This window comes from Hypanus sabinus, chromosome 4, assembly GCF_030144855.1.
Source record: "Hypanus sabinus isolate sHypSab1 chromosome 4, sHypSab1.hap1, whole genome shotgun sequence".
NCBI classification, from domain to species: domain Eukaryota; kingdom Metazoa; phylum Chordata; class Chondrichthyes; order Myliobatiformes; family Dasyatidae; genus Hypanus; species Hypanus sabinus.
Window position 1 is genome coordinate 32,245,382 of NC_082709.1, and position 18,923 is coordinate 32,264,304.

The 18,923-nt window shown below is 41.0% G+C and overlaps 1 protein-coding gene across 2 annotated transcripts in view; it reads left to right on the top strand.

Annotated features, from left to right (window-relative positions):
• The window catches only part of itga4 (integrin alpha 4), a 228,219-nt gene that overhangs the window by 86,530 nt on the left and 122,766 nt on the right, over positions 1–18,923 (top strand). For both annotated transcript variants that reach the window (XM_059966797.1, XM_059966796.1), the window contains exons 3-7: positions 5,760–5,860; positions 5,963–6,089; positions 10,213–10,277; positions 10,365–10,494; positions 17,729–17,814. In XM_059966797.1, coding sequence (XP_059822780.1) covers positions 5,760–5,860; positions 5,963–6,089; positions 10,213–10,277; positions 10,365–10,494; positions 17,729–17,814 — 509 coding nt within the window. The remainder of the gene's footprint in view (positions 1–5,759; positions 5,861–5,962; positions 6,090–10,212; positions 10,278–10,364; positions 10,495–17,728; positions 17,815–18,923) is intronic.

Consider the following 18,923-nt stretch of genomic DNA (forward strand, 5'->3'; position numbering starts at 1 on the left):
GAAGCTCATGCTGACCAGCGGAATGTGTGGTAACACCTGCGAGCTGCCAGTTGTTGTCAATGCAAGCTTGGCATTTCACTACATGTTTCAAATGATAAAAAAATGAATCTGATCTGAAATCGTTCTGCAAAACTGGAAGCTCGTGTTCAACATACGTACCTTCTGTTCTCCGACCGACTTTCAGCATTTAAAATGCACGTTTTCTTGCCTTTTCCAGTCCGAATGAAATGAGCTTTCTGTTTCTTTTCACTAAGGCAGGGCTTCCTAACATATTTTATCCCCTGGGGTTGGGAACACTCCAAAGAGCATTTCCAGCATTTGTTACCTACTTTCTGTTTCTAGCATCTGCATTTCTTTTTGCTTATTGTTTGAAGCTGATGGGGAGAACCACACCAGAGAGAGGCTGTCGGTGAAGCTAACTTGCCAAGGTACAGAATTTGACTGAAGATAAACAAGTGCATCATCAATGACACCAGAAGCAAGGAGCTGGAGAGGAAGTCGGTTCCAATGTCCATGCAGCTCCTGAGCACCATAATTTGGACCTATTATCTTTGTAGTTTATCCTTATGCAGTTATGAGAGTGTGTGCCAAATAGCTAGTACAATTCTGGGATATCCAAAACATGAAAAAAATACTTCTCCATGTATTCTTACCTGTGTAAGTTAGAACTCAGATAGCTTGCACAATGGTTACAAATTTCAGGCCTAGGTCAAATATTAATTTTGATCCAGCATTGTTGATAACTGTTGTTCGTGGACCCCGTGTCTTGTGTACTGACAAACCCAAAGTTAAGTGGTGCAAGATAGAGTTTTTGCTTTGCAGTTTGAGTTGGAAGCTAAGAGCAGACATTTCTTAAAATATTCCAGCAGGTGTATAACTGCTGGGTTATGACAAGGTTGACTGAGGTTGCATCTTGCACTTCACTGCAGTGAATGAATTGAGTTGCTCGTGCACAGCTCATCTTCAGATGCAGCTTGCTTGTTGGTGGGCGTTGTGACAGTGAACAAAGTCACTGGAGAGAACTTGAAGCTGGAGATAGAGAAGTCTCTGTTCATCACCAAATGCAGGCACTTAAATGGAGACGCTCTCAGTAGAGGCTCATAAACCCAAAAGAATATAATATTTTCAATCCCCTTAACGTCAAAGGAAACAGCAGTTGGTACAATACTATTTGAATAGTTACAGTGATGTCATTCACTTCAATATTGCAGGTTGACAGTACTTCCTTTTGAATTACGTATCTACAGTGGGAGATAATGTTCACAAAGAACATTGTGAATGATAACAAAATAACTCACTTTGCCACAAAGTAATTCATAACAATAGTCTAAAAGTGTCTGCTGACAGAACCAAGCAACCCAAAATTAATGCTGTCAGGGTTATCTGAGTATTCAAATATCCTGAGTACTGTACTGTACCATTGATTGCCTGCACCAGTGACCATGTTTGATATAAGACAAAGAAGTAGAATTAAGGCCATTTGGCCCATTGAGTCTGCTCTGCCATTCAATCATGGCTGATCCCTTTTTTCCCTCCTCAGCCCCACTCCACAGCCTTCTCCCCATAACCTCTGATGCTCTGTCCAATCAAGAACTTATCAAGCTCTGACTTAAATACACCCAATGACTTAGCCTCCACAGCTGCCAGTGGTAATAAATTCCACAAATTCACCACCCTCTGGCTGAAGAAATTTCTCCACATCTCTGTTTTAAATGGATGCCTCTCTATCCTGAGACTGTGCCCTCTTGTCCTGGACTCCTTGCCTTTGCTCTAGAGAGATGCCAAACAATATTTGGGAAATTAAAATCTCACACCATGACAACCCCATTATTATTACACCTTTCCAGAATCTGTCTCCCTAAATGCTCCTTGATGTCCCAGTCGAGTTATTGACCTCTTCCTGTTTCTAACTTCAATGACAAACTCAGTAAACAATCCCTTCATGACTTCCCCTTTCTGCAACTGTGACACTATCTCTGATCAGCAGTGCCTCGCCCAACCTCTTTATCCTCCCATCCTGTCCTTTCTGAAACATCTAAAGCCTGGTGCTCTTAAGTATCCATTCCTGCCCCTGAGCTATCCAAGTCTCTGTAATGGCCACAACATCATAGTTCCAAGTACTGATGCATGCTTTAAGCTCATCTGCTTTGTTCATGATGCATCTTGCATTGAAATAGACACATCTCAAACCAGCGGTGTGAGCACGTCTCTCTGTCACCTGCCTATCCTCCCTCTCACACTTGTCTCCAAGCCTTTTCTATTTGTGAGCCAACTGCCCCTTCCTCCATCTCTTTAGTTCAGTTCCCCCCTCCCCCCAGCAATTCTAGTTTAAGCTCTCACCAATAGCCTTAGCAAATCTCCCTGCCAGGATATTGGTCTCCCTCGGATTGAAATGCAACCCGTCCTTTTTGTACAGGTCACGCCTGCCCCATAAAAGGTCCCAATGATCCAGAAATCTGAATCCCTGCCTCCTGTTCCAATCCCTCAGTCACGCATTTATCCTCCACCTTGCTCTATTCCTACCTATTCCTATACTTACTGTCACATGGCACAGGCAGTAATCCTGAGATTACTACCTTTTGAGGTCCTGCTTTTCAACTTCCTTTCTAACTTCCTGTAGTCTGTTTTCAGGCTCCCTTTTCCTACCTACGTCATCGGTACCAATATGTACCATGACCTCTGGCTGTTCACATTCCCACTTCAGGATATCATGGATGCGATCAGAAACATCCCGGGCCCTGGCACCTGGGAGGCAAGCTACCATTAATGTTTCTTTCCTGCATCCACAGAATCGCTTGTCTGACCCCCTAACTATAGAGTCCCCTATCACTACTGCCTTCCTCTTCCTTTCCCTACCCTTCTGAGCCACAGGGCCAGACTCTGCTGGAGGCGTGGCCACTATTGCTTCCCCCAGGTAGGCCATCCTCAAACAGGAGTACTTATTGTTAAGGGAAACAGCCACAGGGGTACTCTCTAGTATCTGACTCTTTCCCTTCCCTCTCCTGACTGTCACCCACTTAACTGTATCCTGAGGCCCCGGTGTGACTACCTGCCTAAAGCTCCTCTCTATCACCTCCTCACTTTCCCTGACCAGATGAAGGTCATCGAGCTACATCTCCAGTTCCCTGAAGTGGTCCCTTAGGAACTGCAGCTCAACACACCTGGTGCAGTCTCCCGGACTTCCCTCATCTGATATCCAGTACAGAACACCAGTCTCACAGACATGCTTCCTGTTTCTATTCCTCACAGGTAGCTTGACTCACCTCAACCCGATATCGCCGAAGCCCAAATGAGCCAAAGCCCTCCCACTCTGCCTCCGATCACTCCGTCGATGACAGCTCTGCTGGGCAGTATCTCCTTTTTATCCCTTTTAGTTGAATCCTTATCTTTGCCCCTTTTATTGCTAAATTTCAGCAATGGCTATGAGTTGTCATAATGTGAGTAAGGGAACTGTATCAGGTTCACAGGCAATAGTTCACATGATGATGGGTTATCAGAGTAATCTGACAACAAGTGCTCCAGTTTCATTGATCGATGTACAGGAGGGTTTGGGGTGGTCTCTATTCAAGTAGCTGCAAGAAACTCAACCTAGTTGCAGCACTTCCCACACTGTCCCTTTGATTACTGGCCCAAACACTGCTCATTTGTACCCACCCCCGTTTCAAGCTGGGCTGTCTGCCTTTGGATGCTGTGTGCAATTTCTTCTTCCTCAGTCTCCCTTGCCATCAAGATTATGGAAATTATTGTCTTCACCATAACTTGGATCATTTCTCATCTATTTTCCCCAATATCTTTTTATTCTAATCTATACAACTAGTCTAACTCCCAGAACCTAACTCTTCATTACCAAGTACCATTATTGTTTTACCACAATATGCTGTTGATGGCTCACTGATACACTGCCTCTGTGTCCTGTGTATTTGCATTCCTATTCTCTTTTGTCTGCGCGTTGTCTTCCATTGAGACAGGACAGATCTGATGCACTTAGGTTAGTTCACCATTTAGATTCTCTGTAACGACATTGATAATGGGTAGAATTGTTCTGTCTGTGTGCGTGATATGAAGGTGAGTTACACAGCTGAATGTGACCAGTGTTTCCTCTGGCTGCCTCACTGGGTCTGCACACAAACACAAGTGTCAGTTATCAGAAGCACAAAAAGCTATTGATGTTTGATATGCTAAGTGACAACATTAGTCTGGTATGCCAACTTGAACTCAAGTCACAATGGTACAAATAACTTGGCCCATGTTGCCTGGTTTGATGCAGCACAAGTCAACACAAGTCCATTGTGATGCACACACAAACGTCTCATGATTACCATTTTGCAAACTATATCTCTTATCTGTTTATTTTCAAAGGTGTACTTTTAACTTTACTGCTTGCACTTACCAATCTACATTAAGAACTGACAACTGTTTCTTGTCTCAATTTGTATCTGATATATTGACATACTGTAACTTCCGAATACTCCGTAACAGGCATAAAATTGCCATAGCTTGATCAACAAATTTAAAGAGAGGAAACAAGAGAGTAACAACCTCACACGAACTTCAGTGATTGCATTTTAATTTCTGTCATTAAAATAACTGCTGCCTTGCCCTTGTGTTCCGCAAATCTAAGATCTAAGTAGAATAATCGTAACAGGTGGATGCTGCAACTTTTTGGTTTCACTTGAACAAATGGACCCAAACTCAGTAGTTCCTTCAAAACCCACTTTATTGTTAATACAGAGAAGAAAATACAGAGTTGCGAGAAATGTGTTGTACACTACCTACACCACTTATAGGTAGGGCTAACTTAAGCAACCCCTATAGTCTACACCGCCGAATGTACTTAGCAACGTCTGCGTGGTGCCTGAAACAGGCGATTGACCGTGGACTGGCTAGGGTGGAGGTCCTTGGGCCGGTTCAGCTGCTCAGCCTGAAGGTGGGACCCAGGTGAGTAGTCTGCCCAAGAAGGGACTTGCCCACCTTTATAACACTCTCGCCACCTCCCAGTCCAGCTGGAAGGGGCCAGGCATCCAATTTGACACTTACATGGCCCCAATTTAGCCATTCCAAGTCCCAGTCACGTGTTAAGCCAACATACATCCTCTATTCCTGCAAGTCCCACAACTGGGTGACCTTCAACAGTCGGCCTCTGCTTCTTCAGGGACAATGCAACCTATGAAGCTTACTATTTAAAAAACATTTTTAGAGACAAGGTAATTGATGGCTTTTACGCAAATCCACACTTTTGGCTTGTTCTTATCTGGTATACCAAGGTCATATATTGTCCTCCCATTTATTTAGTATCAAGGGTCAATCTACTCAACAACATAACAGGCCCAGGAGTTCCTAATTGTTAACCATTTCTTTACTGTATCTATTTTCATACCCACTCACTCTACCATACACTATACACTTATACACCTTGCTAAAACAAGTTGAACTATGATACATCTTCTCCATGTGGTGAACTTTTAATGGAGGATGCAGGAGAGCTGAGGATGTTATTTGTTTACATTGAGGTGGATTAATTCCAAACGTTTCTTTTTCCATTATTTAGTTATGAAATTAACACATGCCTGAATGAACACCTAAAGAATCCCTATGTTAAATTGTGATGTTTTTACTTAAATTGAGGTTATTATGTAATAAGTCAGGAACGTAGGTCAAGCACAGTGTTATTTTTACTTAAGATGCATCTTTGTGTCTCTGTATTCATGATAAAGTGTGAAATAATAGGGAAATGAATATTTGTTTGCTTTTTTTTGCAGATAATGGGAACAAATGTGGGCCAGATTGTGTAGAAGAGAAAGATAACCAATGGCTTGGTGTTAGTTTGACAAGGCAACCAACTAAAGATGGTTACATACTGGTATATGAACATACCTAAGAATGCTTATTGAACAAATTCAATGAAATACTCAACTGCTCTGATACATTTTACATTAAATGTTTTGTCTTAAATGTCTTAAAGGCTTGTGCACATCGCTGGAAAAATATACACTATATACAAATTGAGAAAAGGCCACTTGGGCTGTGCTTTAAAATTGGAAATGACTTGCAGCCTTCTAAGGGTTCACCACTGATACCATGTTTTAAAGGTAAAGTATTTTTTAAAGTATAGTCATTCTTGAGAAAACAAGTCATAAGTCATTGTATAACTGGAATTATCCCGCATTCTTTGGACAACAACCAGATGGGGGATGTCTTTGGATTTCTTACAGCTGAATGCAACTGGTAGTCTATGTAACTACTGAAAGCAAAAAAAGCAAAAAAAAAAACTCTTCTGGTATTGGAATTTGAAACAAAAACAGAAACGTTGAAAGAATTCTACCAGTCAAGCAGTGTATTTCCACAGTTGAGTTCTTCCAGAAGTTCTGCTTTCATTTATTAATGGAAAATCTGCTTAAAGCAAGTGGAAAGGTATCAGTTCTGTATCACTGAGCTGACTATGTTTGGAACGGTTAATAAAAATAATGGTTGGACACAGTGGTGAATTTTTTTTTTTTGAAGACATCAAGTTGTGTTGAGTTATCACAATGGAAAGAAAATTGTTAATGCAGCTGAAGGATATCCTGTGGCCAAGACTGAATTTGTACAGGAATAAAATGGTACAGCAGCAGTTGTTTGCTGAGAGCTGTACCAGTCTTTGAAGTTGTGTGCTAATCTATGACTGTATCTGCAGTGATCTTTTGCTAGTGCATTGATTAGGGTGTCACAACCTCTGTAAGCCTTTTTCATTCATTAAATAATCATTCAGCTTCTGATGCAGGGTCTCTGCCAGAAATGTTGATCATCTCTTTCTCCACAGATGCCACCTATCCCACTGACTTCTCTGGCAATTTGTTTTCGTTTTGCTGCGGATTCATTGGTCTCCTTTGTTACAGTTAGATTGCTCATTCTGCACGCTGACGAGGGAGGCCTGATGCTCAGCTGCATCTTCACAGAAATGTGTTTTTGTGCGGTAGCGAAGATGATGATGCTTCAGCTTTTATTTGTTGCTCCACTTTGCACTGGAAGTCATGCTTGAAGAAGAAAGTGGCCCAAGTATCCCTTAATGGAGAGCAAATGTCAGTAGTGTAGTGGTTAGCACAATGCTTTGTAGTACCAGTGACCCAGGTTCAATTCCTGCTGTGGTCTGGAAGGAGTTTGTATCTTCTCCCCATGGCTACATGGATCTCCTCCAGTGCTCCAGTTTCCTCTCATTGTCCAGAGACGTGCTGGTTGGTATGTTAAATGGTCATTGTAAATTGTCCTGCCATTAGGCTAGGTTTGAATTGTGGGATTGCTGGGCAGCGTGAAGGGCCGGACGGCCTGATTACATGCTGTACCTCAATAAATAAATGGTAAAAGAGGCCCATGAATCATAAATAAGCATCTTTCCATAGATGATCTACAGAACTCTGCCACAAACAGTAGTAGGATTGGATTCCAAGGAGGTCATTAAAAAGCTGCAGTTTTATCACTTTCTGAGAATAGAGTTTGAGGGGGAAGGTGATGAGCATCAGTCATGATGTAACAGCAGCTTCTAAGAAGTAGTCTATGATGCTTTGGAGCTGTCATTGGCTCTGTTTGAAAGGTTTTTTTAAATCCTCCTTGTGTCACTGCAAAGGTGAGAGAGAGAGTGAAGAAAAAAGAGAAAAAATGAACCTACGAATTAATTCTCAAGGGATTATGGTGCCTGTAAAATTTATACATATACACACGCACACACCTCCCCCCCCTGTAATTTTTCATGTTTTATTGTTTGACAACATTAAATCACAGTGGATTTAATTTGGCTTTTTTGACACTGATCAACATGTCAAAGTGCAAACAGATCTCTACAAAATGATCTAAATTAGTTACAAATATAAAACACAAAATAATTGCATAAGTATTCACCCCCTTTAATATGGCACACCAAATCATCACTGGTGCAGCCCATTGGTTTTAGAATCTGCATAATTAGTTAAGTGGAGATCACCTGTGTGCAGTCAAGTTGATTGTAGTGAAAATACACCTGTTGGTGAGTCAGTATCCTGGCAAAAACTACACCGGAAAGACAAAAGAGCACTCTCAGCAACTCTGCAAAAAAGGTTGTTGTAAAGCACAAGCCAGGAGTTGGTTACAAGAAAATTTTCAAGTCACTTGGAATACAGTTAAGTCAAGCATCAAGAAAAGAATGTGGCACCGCTGTGGATCTGCCTAGAGCAGGCTGTCCTCAAAAACTGAGTGACCGTGCAAGAAGGGGACCAGTGAGGAAGGCCACTGAGACCTATGACAACCCTGGAGGAGTTCAAAGCCTGCGTAGATGAGATAAGAGAGACTGCACATGCAATAACTGTTGCCTGGGTGCTTCACCAGCAGCCACTTTATGGGAGAGTGACAAAGAGGAATCCACTGTTGAAAAAACTGACATGAAATCTTTACTAGAGTTTGCCAGAACGTGTGTTAGAGACTCTGAAGTCAGCTGGAAGAAGGTTCTATGGTCTGATGAAACCAAAACTGAGCTTTTTGGCTGGAGATAGGGAAATCCTGGAGGAAAACCTGATGCAGTCTGCAAGAGAACTGTGATTTGGGAGATTTGTTTTCCAGCAAGTCAATGATCGTAAATATAAAACCAAAGCTACACAGGAATGGCTTAAAAACAAGGTTAATATCCTGAAAGTGGCCAAGTCAGAGTGCAGACCTCAATCCAATTGATAATTTGCAGCTGAACTTGAAAAGGGATGTTCACTCACAATCCGACAGAGCTTGAGCAGTTTTGTAAAGAAGAATTGAGAAAAGTTGCAGTGTCCAGATTTGCAAAGCTGATAGAGACCTATCCACACACGCAAGGCTGCATTTGCTGCCAGGTGCATTTACTAAATACTGACTTGAAGGGGGTGAGTAATTATTTAGTGTTTAATAATTGTAATTAATTCTTGACCAATTTGTAAACATTTGTTTTCGTGTTGACTCAAGAGTCTTTTCTGTTGATCAGTGTGAAAAAAGCCAATTTTAAAACCATTGTGATTCGATGGTGTAAGCCAATAAAACAGGAAAATTTCCAAGAGGAGTGTTTTTTTTTACAGGCGTTGTGTATGAAGTGTTTTTGGCCATTTGTCCTTTCTATTCCTAAACAGTCCCTTTCTAGGAGATATTTGTATCCAGCCCTTTAATTAGATATTTCCTCTTCCTCCTGCCTGCTGCTACTGTTTTTTGTGCTGTATATGCTTCCTGGTGTAAGTGTATCACAGAGTAAGTGCATCTGAACTTGTGTCTGACCGTGAGGCTTTCAGTTTTAATGAAATGACCCAGCTATTTACAGGAAAATCAATATGAGAGGTCCTGAGAGGAAGACAATGGTCATGTGACCAAGCCACTGATGGGCATCAAGAGTATAGTGCCATTAACAAAATATGTTACTGGGAAGATGCTGCATTTTCAAGTCAAGTTTGTCTTTTGCACAAGTACATGTTTGCACAGATGCAAAGAAAAATTTAACTTGCACAGGATCCTCAAGTTGTTAATGAGAACACCTGCCAGTTATCAAGTTATAAGTATTTTCCTGGCTGACTTTATTGCATTTTCCCTCAATTTGGAAGCTGCTGAGATCGATTTCGAATTTATTTTTCCCTGGGTCTGCTCCTCCTTCCCTTTCTCCCATGGTGCACTCTCCTCTCCTATCAGATTCCTTCCTCTCCAGCCCTTTTACCTTTCCCATCCGCCTGACTTCACTTATCACCTTCTAGTATCCTCCTTCCCCTCCCCTCATCCTTTTATTGGATATCTTCCCCCTTCCTTTTCAGCCCTGAAGAAGGGCTTTGGCCTGAAATGTTGACTGTTTATTCATTTCAATAGATGCTGCCTGACCTGCTGAATTCCTCTAGCATTTTGTGTGTATTGCTTTGGATTTCTAGCACCTGCAGAATTTCTTGTGTTCATGATTGTGTTCACACAAGGATTTAAAATAGCCATTTTATCATTGTGAAGAACATTTCCTTATCCTATCATCTGGTCTTTGTTTCACTGGAATTGTTCTTTTGGTCTGATGATACTGAAAATGCATGTTTGGAGCTGCTGATGTGTGAGAAAGGAATGGCAGAATTGCAGGATTGTGACATCTATTGATGAAAACTCTATTTCCCATTGGAAGTGTGTAATCAGATGATGGAATATTTTCTGTTTGTTAGACTGGATTTTATGATTTCAGAATACACATTGTTTGTAATTTGTAGACATTTTTTTCCCTTATCTCAGAAAATCAACGGAACGCGAATTACGAAGCATTATGTCAGGCTGGAATATCCAGTTTAGTGACTGAGGTGAGTGGGAACTATTTCTTCAATAATATTTTTGGTTTTCTTGAAGCATTTATGTGCTATTTTAATGACACTGTTCACATGTTATAGGATTTGATCGTAATGGGAGCACCTGGATATAATTATTGGACTGGAACAATTTTCGTCAAAAACAAAGCGACAGATTCTTTCTTCTATTTTAAAGATGATGATGCTGATGTTACTGGAGGAAGCTATCTTGGTATGTAACGCCTGACAGTAGATTTGCTTTGTGGACTTGAGATCTGTAACACCATGGATTCTTCAAAATTGCAGATTATCTTAACATTTTTTTTAAATAAAGGAATCTTCTGAGTGATGTATTTTTTTGGTGGAATTCTCATATTGGTTGACACTGATTGGACCTTGCAAATTGAGAGTTGACTGTGTGCTTCCATCTACAAAAATCAAAAGCAGGCTAATGTACTGGATGAGGCTGAAGTTAAGAAACAGGCAGTGTTGTAGCTTTTGGAAAAGATTAGTATAGATAAGTTCCTGGGGTCAGATGGGACATACCCCAGATTACTACAGGAAGGGAGGGAAGAGACTGCTGGAATTTTGACATTCTCACTGGGCATAGAAGCAATATCAAAGGGTTGGAGGATAACAAATGTTGTTCCTTTGCTTAAGGAAGATAATAGAGATAACTAATGAGTCTAGTGTCAGCGGTGGGGAAACTAATGGAGAGTATTCTTCAGGACAGGAGTATTGAGCATCTGGTGAAGCATAGACTTATTAGGGGTAGACAGCATGGCTTTGAGAGTAGCAGCTCATGCTTCACATGCAGATTGAGGTTTTTCAAGGAAGAGGCAAAACATTTTGATCCAGTTAAGACAGTGCATGTAGTGTAGATGGATGAAATACGTCCTTCGTGACCTTTATTTTTCCCTGCGTCTCTGCTCCTGTGGTTGTGAGCATCTCTGAAGAAAGAGGAACATAATGGTTCACAAGCCATCAGGAACACGATTTCACTGGTTGCTCATGGGCATCAAAATGGGACAAAATGGTTTCTTCATCCAGCTTTGATTGTAGATCCTGGCAAATGCAGGATACTCATATTGGAAACATTGCCTTACATTACTGCTTTCAGTACAACGGGAGAGGGGGAAAAGTTAATTAGTTTTTCAATTATATGCCACCTGGTTGACTAAGTTTTTGTTATCCTTGGGCGTACTTGTGAAGTTGGCTGTGTATGAGGATGAGATCATGGGTTGAGCTTGGCCGCACTGGGCATCTTGAGCATTTGTATCTTTCAGCTTGTTTGACCAGAGTTTGTTTTCCGTGCTGCCTTAAAACTCATTGTTTTTACTGGAAAATGTCTTAAACTGATGTGTAATATGTGTGTCGCAGTAATGGAAGTAATGTCCAGTAGTCCCAAAAATCTGCTGGTCCAGCACCAAGAAAGTCACAAGGATGTTACTTTATTAGAGTTTTACAGTTGATCAACTTAACTGCAGAACTCTCTTCTCAACCAATACACAACTTATTTAGTGGCTGTTGGAAAGATTACAGAGATTGGTTCTTGGTTTCTTGATATTTGCTATAATTCATTTGCCTTTTATTGGAAATGAGGGCAACTTGTTGCAAGTCTGGTTTTTGATGCAACATCTTAAATCATAGTTTCTAACATTCCATACTAAAAGCCCGGCATCAAAAATGAGATTAAAATCTGAAAGTTGTTGATTCTGAACGCAATGAATATGGAACTGATGAGAGTGTTGGGGCTTCTCTAATGAAGGACAAAGGAAGATGGTTGTAGCTGTTAGAGTCGGTCAGTGCCACCCCAGACATCAGGAGGAGAATCAGGTTTAATATCTCCAGCATATGTCATGAAATTTGTTAACTTTATGCCAACAGTACAATGCATTACTTGATAAATATAGAACAAAAGCCTGTGAATTACAGTAAGTATATGTATATTAAATAAGTAGTGCAAAAACATAAAAAAAATAGTGACCTAGTGTTCATGGGTTAAATGTCCATTCAGAAATTGGATGGCAGAGGGGAAGAAGCTGTTCCTGAGTCATTGTGTGTGTGTGCCTTCAGGCTTCTATACTTCCCTTGATGGAAGAGAGCGTGTCCTGGGTAGCGGTAGTCCTTAATGATTGACGCTGACATTTTGAGCTGCCACTCCTTGAAGATGTTTTGAATATTGTGGAGGCTAGTACCTATGATGGAGCTGACAAGTTTTATAACTCTCTGGAGCTTACTTCGATTCTGTGTAGTAGCCCTGCACCTCCCATAATAGACAGTGATGCAGCCAATCAGTGTGTTCTCCACGGTACATCTACAGAAATTTGGTAATATACCAAATCTCCTCAAATTCCTAATGGAAATATTAGGAATTAGGCCATCTTGCCTTCTTTATAGCTGTAGTGATGGGTTGGGTCCAGGTTAGCTTCTCAGGGATATTAACACCGAAGAACTTGAAATAGCTCACTTTCTCAACCTCTGATCCTTCTGAAGATTGGTGTGTCTCTGAAGACTTGCCTTGCCTGTTCTGAAGTCCACAACCAGCTCTTTGGTCTTACTGATGTTGAGTGCAAGGTTGGTGCTGTGTTGCTGTCACTGCAGGGTATTATCCTGGGTCCATCGTTTTCAATTGCTTCATAAGTGACCTTGCTTCAATTATGTCAATATTGGAGATGTTTGTTCATGATTTCACAATGTTCAATTAAATTTTCAATTCTTAGTCAATGTCATATGCAGCCAGAGCTGAGACAAAATAAAGGGACAAATACAATTCATACAAGCAAATGACCATTTCCAAACACAGTTTAATCACCCACTCGTTACCTCAATGATATTTCTTTCACTGAGTTTTCCTACATTCCACATCTGGTGGGGGTAGGGACGATCACCATTGCTGGCCAATAGCTTGCTGACTCAGTCACAGAAACAAAGTAGCTACAAAAATAGGTCAGAGGCTGGATAACCTTCCTGACTTGCCCCTTGATGCTCAAGTGTTTCCGACTTTGTGTCAAGTGGAACGTGAAGGAATATTCTGAAATGGCCTGGAGCAGTGCAGCTCCATAAAGCTCAACTATCCATTTGCCTGGCACCCCATTAGCTACTCAAAGTGTTCTCTTTACTGTTGGCAAACAGTGCCTCAGTGTGTACCACCTGTAGTTACTCGTTTGATATAGTTACCTTCAGCGTGTGGACTCCTGGCCACTTTTGAAAGTACTGCTGAAGCCTATGTTCAGCAGGCCCATGAGAACCCCTGATATACATTCCCTTCAAGTCGTGCACCATCCTGATTTGGAAGCAGAAACATCCAAAAGTTCACATGCTGAATGTCAGGGATGAAGGTAAATTTATCATGGACAAAAGCCTTAATCTCACATGGAGATTCACAAGCTATGTCCTTCTCATAATAACTGAATAAGTACTTTGCATCAGTCTTCACTGTGGAAAACACTAACAGTATGCCAGAAATTTGAATGTGTCAGCAGGCATAAGTGTGTAAAGTTGCCATTACCAGGGAATAGGTTCTTGGGAAACTGAATGGTCTGAAGGTAGATAAGTTACCTGGACCAGATGGTGTACACCTAAGGGTTCTAAAGTAGATAGCTGAAGAGATTGTGGAGGCATTAGTACTGATCTTTCGAGAATCACTTGATTCTGGCATGGTTCCAGAGGACTGGAAAATTGCAAATCTCACTCTAAGAAGGGAGAGAGGCAGAAGAAAATAAATTATAAGCCAATTAGTCTGACCTCAGTGGCTGGGAAGATGTTGGAGTCGATTGCTAAGGATGTGGTTTTGGCATACTTGATAAAATAGGCTGAAATCAGCATGATTTTCTTCAGGGAAAATCTTGCCTGACAAATCTATTGGAATTCTTAGAAGAAATAACAAGCAAGGTAGACAAATGAGAATTGGTGAATGTTGTGTACTTAGATTTTCAGAAGGCCTTTGACAAGGTGCTACACATGAGGCTGCTTAACAAATTAAGAGACCGTGGTATTACAGGAAAGATACTAGTATGGATAAAATTCTGGCTGATTGGCAGGAGGCAAAGAGTGGGAATATTAAGGGACATTTTCTGTTTGGCTGCTGGTTACTACGGTGTTCCACAGGGGTCTCTGTTGGGACCACTTCCTTTCATATTACATATCAATGACTTGAATGATGGAATTGATGGCTTTGTGGCCAAGTTTGTGAATGACACAATGACAGGTGGAATGCCAGGTAGTTTTGAGGAAGTAGACAGGCTACCAAAGGGCTTGTACAGATTAGGAGAACGGACAGAGAAGTGGCAGATGGAATACAGTGTTGGGAAGTGTACGGTCATACACTTTGGTAGAAGAAATAAAAGGGTAAATTTTCTAAATGGAGAGAAAATTCAAGAATCTGAGGTGGAAAGGGACTTGGGAATCCTTGTGCAGGATTCCCTAAAGGTTAATTTGCAGGTTGAATCTGTGGTGAGGAAGGCAAATGTGATGTTGGCATTCATTTCAAGAGGATTACAATATAAAAGCAAGGATGTAATGCTGAGGCTTTATAACGCACTGGTGAGGCCTCGTTTGGAGCATGAAAAGCAGATTTAGGCCCTTTATCTAAGAAGGGATGTGCTGACATTGGAGAGGGTTCAAAGGAGGTTCACGAAAATGATTCCAGGATTGTAAAGTTTGTCGTATATTTGGTTGCTCTGGGTCTCTACTCACTGGAATTTGGCAGAATGAGGGGTGACCTAATTAAAATCTGTCAAATGTTGAAAGGCTTCGATAAAGGATGTTTCCTAAGATTGAGGAGTCTAATAAGAGAGGACCCAGCATTAGACTAGAGGGGCATCCCTTTAGAAAAGAAATGAAGAGAGATTTCTTTGGCCAGAGAGTGGTGAATCTCATTACCATAGTCAGCTGTGGAGGTCCAGTCTTTGGACATATTTAAACAGAGGTTGATGGATTGTTGATTGGTCAGGGCATGAAGGGGTACGTGGAGAAGGCAGGAGATTGGAGCTGTGGAGGAAATTGAATGAGCCATGATGAAATGGCAGAGCAGACTCGATTGGCCAAATGGTCAAATTCTGCTCCTATATCTTATGGTCTTATAAGGAACGTTTGATGTCCAAATCAACACTGTCTTGGCAAGAGGTTACCAAATGAATCGAGGAAATGAGTAAAGGATGTTATCAATTCTTATTTCCAAGACAACGTTGAGAATCCTTGGACCATGGTCATGCAAAATTGAGGAGAAGCTTTTGAGGTGGCACAAGAAACTCATCCACTCATTGGGTCCATACAGAAATACTGCATAAGCAGTTGAAGGAGTCGATCACTCCCTCATCTATCTATCTAATTGTTTCATCAGGCACCTCCTCCCCATACTGTGGTAGACTCTGCAGATTTCACATTGTGACTCTTGCCCTTAGCAGAGCAGTCACAAACCAGGGGTGATGGATTTAAAGTAATTGGTCAAATGATTAGTGAAGAGAAAAGGATAATACTTTTGCTCAGAGACTGGGCAAATCTGGCACTCACTGCCTTGGGAACCTGCAGCGAATACAGGGATATAGTTGCAGTGCAAGTAGAAGGGATTAGTTTATTTCAGAATCGGGTTTATTATCACCGGCATGTGACATGAAGTTTATTAACTTAGTAGCAGCAGTTCAATGCAATATATAATCTAGCAGAGAGAAAAAATAATAATAAATAAAATAGAATAATAAATAAACAAACAAATCAATTACGTATATTGAATAGATTTTTTAAAAAATGTACAAAAACAGAAATACTGTATATTAAAAAAAGTGAAGTAGTGTTCAAAGCTTCAATGTCCATTTAGGAATCAGATGGCCGAGGGGAAGAAGCTGTTCCTGAATCGCTGAGTGTGTGCCTTCAGGCTTCTGTACCTCCTACCTGATGGCAACAGTGAGAAAAGGACATGTCCTGGGGGCTGGAGGTCCTTAATAATGGATGCTGCCTTTCTGAGACACTGCTCCTTGAAGTTGTCCTGGGTATTTTGTAGGCTAGTGCCTAAGATGGAGCTGACTGGGTTTACAACCTTCTGCAGCTTCTTTCAGTCCTGTCCAGTAGTCCCTCCATACCAGACAGAGATGCAGTTTGTCAGAATGGTACAATTAAAGAAGTTATTGAATGTATTTGTTGATATGCCAAGTCTCTTCAAACTCCTAATAAAGTATAGCTGCTGTCTTGCCTTCTTTATGACTAAATCAATATGTTGGGACCAGGTTAAATCCTTAGAGAGCTTGACAGCAAGGAACTTGAAGCTGCTCTCTCTCTCCACTTCTGATCCCTCTGTGAGGATTGGTATGTGTTCCTTCATCTTACCCTTCCTGAAGTCCACAATCAACTCTTTTGTCTTTCTGACATTGAGTGCCAGGTTGTTGCTGCAGCACCATTCCACTAGTTGGCATATTTAACTCCCGTACACCCTCTCGTCACCACCTGAGATTCTACCAACAATGGTTGTACTGTCAGTAAATTTATAGATGGTATTTGAGCTATCCCTAGCCACACAGTTGTGTGTACAGAGAGTAGAAGTGCGCCAGTGTTGATTGTCAGCGAGGAGGATATGTTATCACCAATCTACACAGATTGTTGGCTTCAATTGCAGAGGGAGGTACAGAGGCCCAGGTTCTGCAACTTCTCAATCAGAATAGTGGGAATGATTGTATTAAATGCTGAGCTGTAGTCAATGAACAGCAACCTGATGTAGGTGGTCTAAAGCTGTGTGGAGAGCCATTGAGATTGCGTCTGCTATTGACCTATTGTGGAGATAGGCAAATTGCAATTGGTCCAGGTCCTTGCTGAGGCAGGAGTTCAGTATATTCATGACGAACCTCTCAAAGCATTTCATCACTGTCGGTGTGAGTGCTACCAGGCGATAGTAATTAAGGCAACCCACATTATTCTTCTTAGACACTGGTATAATTGTTGCCTGTTTGAAGCAGGTGGGAGCTTCTGCCCGTAGAAGCAGAAAGAGGTTGAAAATGCCCTTGAATACTCCCCCTAGTTGGTTGGCACAGGTTTAGGCATATAATTACTAGTTTTAATAGTTCGGCACAGCATCATGGGGCGAATGATGTGTTGGTGTGCTGTGCCATTCTGTGTAAACTCCCATTTAGACAACACTTGGCTGTGTTTTAGAAGTAATATAGCCTGTTGAGTTTCAAACCTCATGCTGGGAGATGCAAACATGATGACCTGAATGGCCCAATTGTGTGTTGTAAAATTTCCGTGATCCTCTAGAGGGTTTGGTTACTGAATGAGCGGTATGATACTTTGCTGTAAGAAACATCTGGAAAGATAGCTGAATATAGCAGGAGATTCCAGCATGAAAAGATGTATATTTAATTATGATCTTTTGTTTTGTGCTGCAATTTGATGCAAGATATAACCTATAGCAATGAAACCTGGTGCTCAAGCTGTGATGGAAGTGTTTTCAACTATAAATATTTTTTATTTCCCAGGTTATGCAGTTACTGCAGGACACTTTATTAATTCAAACAGCACGGAAATTGTAGGAGGGGCACCACAACAAGAAATGATTGGCTATGTAAGCATTTTGTTTTTAAAAATGTTACTTTCTTTCCAATGTCTTCATTTGGGGAGATGGTTCAAAATGATACGGAAGGGCTGTTGTAACAGATTAGCAAAGTAACAACAGTGGATCTGATTAATTGGGCCACCAGTCAATTGGGGCAGCCGCTATTTGGGACAGATCTTAACGAACAAAAACTTATCGAGAAAATAGTCAGGATTCCCTCTTTATTTGGGACACTATGCCTCTTAACTGGGGTTGAAATCTGTTGCTGAACAATTTCTAATTGGCGTCAGGTGCATGCAGTTGTGTGGCAATGTGAAAACATACCATACTTGGAGCCAACAGTTTTTAAATAGCATCATTTGTATGTGTTTGTGTTCAAAAAGCAGCAATTTTTGTTACTGATAGTTGGCAAGAACTAAGCAGTAAGTCAATTCGGAACTGTTTGACTTACTGCGTTTCAAGCATTCAGGCTTGAGTTGCCAGAAATGGCCAGGAGTGAAAGTGAAACTATTTCAACAAATAAGGAACTGTGAAGAATTTGAAGGTATCAACAATCATCTTGAATGTTACAATGAAAATGAAAATTTGGAGGATGTAATCACTGAATGTGGGAAGTCCATTATCTGCACTAGGTGTTAGTGCTGATTTTGTTCATTTTGCAACCACATCAAAAAAGCTCTTCCATGTAAACTGGGCAAATTCCTCCAACGTTAATTATTAGGAACTAATGCAGATTTATAGTACTGTAGTGGTATTGATAGTGTTCCAATTTGTTCTGTATTTCATTTAAATACATAATTTGTTAGTTAAATGGTAGTTTATCTTTTTTAATATCTTTTTAGTTATTTCCACGAAAGTTTGGAATTGGTATCCCAGTTAACCCGAATCTCCTGTATTTCTGAGTATATGTAGCTGAGGCATCCAAGGCCAAAGTAATTTTATTATCAGAGTAAGTACCCTGTGAGTCATTTTCTTGCAGGCATTCACAGTAGAACAAAAAAAATTGGATGATAAGACCATGAGATAAAGGAACAGAAGTTGGCCATTTGTCCCATCGAGTCTGCTCCACTATTTTATCATGAGCTGATCCATCCTCCCATTTAGTCCCACTCCCCAGC